The 6,373-nt window shown below is 40.8% G+C and overlaps 1 protein-coding gene across 2 annotated transcripts; it reads right to left on the bottom strand.

Annotated features, from left to right (window-relative positions):
- Window positions 1-703: 703 nt before the first annotated feature.
- LOC140556883 (uncharacterized) lies at window positions 704-6,110 on the bottom strand. 2 transcript variants are annotated; one of them, XR_011979767.1, is made up of 5 exons: window positions 5,796-6,110; window positions 2,918-3,224; window positions 2,551-2,651; window positions 2,098-2,316; window positions 704-1,164 (listed from the first exon to the last, which is right to left on the bottom strand). XR_011979767.1 is itself a non-coding variant. In XM_072680995.1 (4 exons), exons 1-4 carry the CDS (start codon window positions 3,232-3,234, stop codon window positions 1,016-1,018), a joined length of 786 nt encoding a protein of 261 aa, XP_072537096.1. In that variant the 5' UTR covers window positions 3,235-3,250; the 3' UTR covers window positions 704-1,015. The 2 variants fall into 2 exon arrangements, 1 of the variants encoding a protein (XP_072537096.1); XM_072680995.1 differs by lacking the exon at window positions 5,796-6,110 and having other exon boundaries at window positions 2,918-3,250.
- Between the last annotated feature and the right edge of the window lie 263 nt (window positions 6,111-6,373).

The following is a 6,373-nucleotide window of genomic DNA, read 5'->3' as shown; positions in this document are numbered from 1 at the left end:
GTGACTGAATTGGCCATTTGAGGACATTCTGTTTCTTTGCCTTAAGAAGCTATTAAATTGGTCATTATCCATCTGTACTGTAAAGCACCATCCTAACAGTTTTAATTAGTTACAGAAAGCATAGCTCTATACACATTGGTATTCATCCTGCTACTTCCATCAGCAGTCACATCAATAATAAACACCTGTAGCCTAGTTCCATTGCCAAAACAGTGCCTCCACCATGTTTAACAGATAACGTAGTATGCTGCTGATCATGAACTCTTTCTTTCTATTCTTCTCCATACTCAGGTTTCATCTGCCCAAAAACTTTTGTTCCAGAACTGGGCAGTTCTTTTCTTCAGATGTTTGTCAGTCTCATCAGGTTTTTCTTTTACTGAGAGTTATCAGTGGCTTGCATCTTGAAGTTCAACTTTTGCATTACCTTAAGATAATCCTTTATTAGTCCCGCAGTGGGGAAATTCACAACCTTTATTGTAGACTTTGATAATAATCTTGACCTCTGGACTAGATGAAGGAGATTTCCATCACCAAGAAAGATCTCTGCAATCTATCTAGCTACTTTTGTTGTGTTCTGTGGTCTTTCTGTTTTTTGTTTTTTTTTGTCCAAATACGAATGGACCTGAGTGCTTGTCCTTAGGTTGTATTATTATTTTGATTTGATTTGAAAAAAACAACAACACATTCTTCTTTTTCAGTTTCCTTTACATTTTATTCTTTACATTTTTACAGTTTACAAGTATGTCAATTCACATCAAATCAAACAGAAAAGGGCACATGAGGCTTAAGCCTGTCAATGTAAATTAATTGTAAATAGGTAAATAATTATGTTCTTATATATAAATAATTGTGCAACGTGAAATAACTTTATAACAAAACAGCACATTGTCTAGACTAGTGGATCGTGATTAATATTGGCACGTATTAAGTAAGGTGAAATGTCAAGATCAAACACATTTAGATACAAGTGTCTTTTAACATGATCCACCACTTTCCCACAATCCACTGTGAAAGATTACAGTGTGTCCTCTCTCAGTGAACAGTGTCGCTTGCGCTTGGTGCTGGGTCGGTCAGTAAACCGGTAGCAGAGCATGCACCACACACTGTCCTCTGGGACAATCTGCACACCACTGCTGCTCCTGAAGGGCCTTAGTGCGCAAGAGCCTTCGGAAAAAGAACAGACAAGGTTAGTCAAAAAGCTTTCCCACCTTATCAGTATTCAAGTTTCATTTATGTATATTTGTATTTTTTTTTTCTTGGCTTAACGCCAAATCTGAATCTGTAGTTTCCCACTGATCACAGCATTGACTAAGAATACATTATTATTATTTTTATTATAATTCTTTTTTATATCTAACTTTTCAGAAAACTAGCAAGTACTCCCCCTGTGCTGCTGTATGTATTAAGAAAGGTTATTAAAAAATTATATAACTATACAAAACGACGTTAATTGATGACGGGCTTTCAGCAGCTGTAGAACTGGGGCTGATGAAACCGTGTGCTTGTTTTGCGCATGCGCGAACTCTATGCGCCGCTCCTTCTGCTGCTGCAGGGACGACGTTCGGCTGCAGTCGCTAACGCTAGCTTTCAGCGTCGATTTCTCGCTTCTGTTGTGTTTTTTTCTCCCTTTTTTTAGATCTTTTACAGTTAATTTATGAGAATTACATTTTAATTTTATGAGAATTAGCCCTTTTCACAGGCTTTTTCTGAGGATATGCTAGGCTACCATCGGGTGAGCCAACACTCCTGCCGACCTGCCGCTGGGTTAGCGCTGTTGCTTAGTGATGTTGGTTGCCAGGGCTACGGCGCGACTGCAGATTTGTCTAGCCTTCCCTCCAGCCGCTGCGTAAAAGTCCCTGTTGTCTTTTTTTGCTCTGGTGTGTAAACAGTTCAGTTCAGTCACATATATTTATTTACAGTGAATAATAATAATAATAATAATAATAATAAAAACTGAATCGTGGTGAAATGTTAATTCTTAAAGCGCTGTAATCAAATAAAAAAAATTAAGCTCCTGTCAAATAAAAAGCTGTGTGCAGCACGTCAGAACTGCTAGGACCTCTCAGTAGGAGTGTTCAAACAGGCTGGGCTTTTTACCTAAGGTGAAGTAAGCTGTGATACTGAGGCAGAGGATGATGAGGAAGATTGTGCCAGGCCCCACGTCCACCAGGGCACAGGCGTTGGGGCACGCGCAGGGACTTTCCACCCAAATCTGCAGGGGTGTGTTACCCTGACTGAACCTCAGGCTGTAGGAGATGGACTGGTTCAGGCTGCAGCGATAGTGCACCACAGTTTGGGCCTCAGTGTGAGAGGACACTGGAGAAGACAATGCCATTGATTATTTCAGTGCATTTCATTCATTCTCATTCGCTTAAGGTTTGAACAGCATGCAATATGGTAATGCAGTATGGCAAAATGCACAATTCTGCCAAAAGGGTATGTGCATCATGATGTATGTCTGTGCAATATCTGTAAACGATGATAACGGCTGTATTTTGATCATGCATGCAACAACATTTATAAACGTTAATAAAATCAACTTAAACCTACCTGAATAGAAGACGGACAACGTCTTTATTGTTTCATTATAGTAGAATTTATTACCCTCGTGTCTTCCATAGTTCACATAGCGATTTGTGTGACTTTTACTCCTGTTAAGAACAAAAAAAAACACATTTTTATGGTCCCTTTTCACTATAAATGCTAATTGCTGTCTAAATAAAGGGATATATATATGCTGGAGTAAAGTACACCGTATGTGAGTAATTGTCACTGTAACTGCATTTACTGCATTAGAAGTTGTACTATTTACTCTGGATTTAAGGACTGAGACTGTTTGGACCACATTCTGCTGAACATACAAGTTTTCTGCCTTTTTGCTTTGTATTTCCGGTTTTAGTGTCCACCTTAACCTTACCTTAAAAGCAAGCATGCAGCCACATCTGTGCAATCTGTCACAGGGAATTCCTCTGGCTCGGAGAATGGCAAGCACGGGCTGAAGGACAGCAGCACTTCGGTGTCCCACGGTGTATCCTCAAACGGGATGTGTCTGGTGCGCGTAAGGAAGCCCTGCGCATCTGCCAGTGGCTGCAGGTCAATAAGGCCACTTCCGTCCCACAGGATGCACTTACATTGGTTCACTTTAATACAGCCACTCTTTCTCTTCACTGACACCGATGACACAGGTGGAGGTAACTGAGGCCAAGCCAGCAGTCCACAATGTCCTAAAAACATGGAAAGAGCAAGCAGAGCTATAGGATGTCCCATGGCGCAATGCTACCCAGATGAGTCTTCTCACCATAGATGAGAAGGAATTGACTTCGCAGCACAGTGAGAGCTGCATAGTCAGGAGTGGTCCCGCTGTCACATTCCTATGGTACTCTCCAACTAGGTCAGATCATAATTACTGAAACCATATGATTATAACACAGAAGACACAGAAAACAATAGATGAATTGTCGTAGTCTTGTCAGTTATTTTATATGGTTGCATATGGTGGCCAGTATAGTTGAATGGTATTAAATCTAACCAGCCAATAATGTCTCAATAGGTCAATTAGGCCTATGTCTTCATTTCTCTATGCCTATATGATTCACTCAGAAGATATTGATGAAACTGCAAGACTTCAATTTGTCTAATGAACAAAATATTCAAAACTGAAGAAAAATGGTTGAAACCCAAACAGTAGCACCTCTGCATTCCCAGCAGCTGCCCCCTTCTGGCTTGTAGCTGGAGCACACTTTAAATAATCCTGGTCAGCGTCATGAGCTGCACATGGGCAGGGATTTGTATCCCTGTTTCCATACCTCCTAAAAGGAGGTGAGGTTAGTTGTTTTCTGGCTGAGCTGACCAACCCACAGCCAACTCTCCCCAGAGAGAAAAGGACAGTGACACTGGCTTGGTCGAGTTCTTCTGTAGTGTTGGAGGAGGAGAAAGCATGGGGAAGGGATGTAGTCATAGACCATCCCCCTGTTGTACTGAGATGAAGGGACACAGGTTGTTGTTTATTTTGTGAAGCTATGATAAGTCCCTAAGGCCCCTAGATGGTTCACATTTGTGCTCTATCCCTAGAGCTAGTATAGAGATAAAGCATAGATGATCTGGAGGAGGGGGGAGGTGTAATTATCTAGCTGGAAACCACTGGTTTGAGGCACCATAGTCATTCACTTCCAGAACAGATGACAGAAGATATACGTAGAATGGAAAACTTGAACTTGAGGAGGAGGAGGCCTTTCTTGATGCATTGCTTGGACCTATGACATAGACCTAATCAGAAAAGGCCTAGAGACTAAAAACAGAATATTGATATATTCTGACCTGATTTTAAAGTCAGCTCAGTCTGAACCCCACATACTCTTGTTAGTAAGTCTGTAAGTCTACAATATAGGCGTGAAGTATAGTATAGTACAGTTTAGAGAGGCCATCATTTTAGAGTTTTAGCAGCATTTTAATTTATATCATTTATAGTATTTTACAGAACAGGTCTTGAAGCTGCAGCGATTTTTTACTTGTTCAACCTTTTGCTCAGCAAAGATCGAATGAGCCTCATCTGGACCAGGACTTCTCTAAATTAGGACAAGGCATATTAATAAAATGTTGTTTTTTTCAATAGACCTTTGAATATGTTGTCTTGAAGTTGGTATAAGCCATTTTTCTCAAAAAATAAATGTGATTTCAAAAATCATAAATGTGTTATACTGTGTATACATATTAACCACAGATGTCTCTGGTGCCTCTGAATGACAAAAATTGCAAATGCAAATAATGACACATACATGTCATCATTGCTGTGCACTGGATCGGTCATCGATGACACCAAGGGCCATTTTGAAGGTATTCTGTACCAAGGTTGTTCTGCAGTCGATGTTCAGCGGTTATTTTCTTTTTGTTGCCGTACTTACACCAACAATCGTGTTAAGTATTGTGCTGGTTTTCTGTCGTCCAAAGTCACATATGTTGTTTTGAATTAGCCACGCTAATAAACAGACACCTCAGCAGGGCAGCAGACAAGGGTTAATCTGGTTTGTTTAAGGCTGTGAAATCATTTAATGCACTTTCTGCTTTACTTTGGGACTTCCCAGCTTTTTGCTGTCAGGACATTTGGATCAGTTATTATAGGTAATAGATGACGAGAGAAGAGTTTATTTGAATAGCAGTCATAAGCATCCTTAAGGAGTTTGTCTCAGTAGGCTATCCCCTCACTTTGCTTCTGCCTGTCTTGCTTCCAGTTTTTTTGGCTTTCAAAGCGTTCAATGCTTTCTCACAAAAGTAAGCTTGTTTGCTTGAGATAAATGATTTTCTTGAGATTTCAAAATTCGGCAATGAGTCATACTGATAGTTATGAGAATGGTGGTGAAAATGAGTGTCCGGGTTCATGGTTTCATTTCACTTCCTTTTGGTTTGTTCTGAATGGGAAAACAGTATTTTTGCTGGCCAAAGTGTCTGTAACACCCCTTTGGTAACTGACTATACTGGCAAGAAAATATTAATAACACTGAGGTCAGTGGGCATGTGCTAAGTTTCAAAATGAAATTCGTTTGGCTCATGCAGAAAAACCTGAAAAGTGCCAGGTCTGTGGTTTGTGTTCAAGTGGTTTATAACTAGTGAGCAGCACATAAGCATTTGAGAGAGCACTGCATCATATTCTTCTCCATTTCTTGCCCTTAACAACAGATTTTAGCCTGCAGTGTTCATGTGTGACAACGAGTTTTAGTTTATACTTGGGCGAAGTGTAGCGTCAAGTACAGAAGCGTGAAGCCTTGGTGTATTCATGGATGCACAGTTATTATTCTCACGTCATGTTGCAAATCTGACTCGGCCATGCAGATTTCTCCTTTGCAACATCTGAAGAATTCAACCCTTCCTCTCTAGAGAGGCCACCCAGGTGCTGGTTCAGTCTCTTGCCACTTCAAGTCTTGATTACTGCAACTCCCTTCTGGCTGGCCTCCCTTTGCGCACCATCAGGCACCTGCAACACATCCAGAATACAGCAGCACGGGTTGTTTTCAACATTTCTGCCATGTTCAGCCATGTGCTGCATTTTCTTCATTAGCTTCCTGTAGCTGCTGATTCAAAACCCAGACGTTGGCCTACAAAGCCAAGAATAGGCCAGCATTTCAGTACTTGATGGCAATGGTCAAAAGCCGATCAGCACCAAGAGCCCTTCGAGTTACGGCTTACAGAAGAACAGAAGTGGTGTAACAAGCTTTCCCCGCTCACTGTCTTCAAACGCAGACTGAAGACCCACCTCTTCCAAGAGGTGTTGTGGTCTCCATACTGGCCTTTGTATTTAGTAGCATCTCTAAGCTTAGAGGTATCTTTTGGATGCTAATCTATACAAACTAGTTGCAAACAGTAAAGCAGTTTTGTAAGT

The sequence above is a fragment of the Salminus brasiliensis genome, chromosome 6 (assembly GCF_030463535.1).
Source record: "Salminus brasiliensis chromosome 6, fSalBra1.hap2, whole genome shotgun sequence".
Classification (NCBI taxonomy): Eukaryota; Metazoa; Chordata; class Actinopteri; order Characiformes; family Bryconidae; genus Salminus; species Salminus brasiliensis.
The sequence above is the reverse complement of the archived record's forward strand: the minus strand, read 5'-3'. Positions and strand labels throughout refer to the sequence as shown.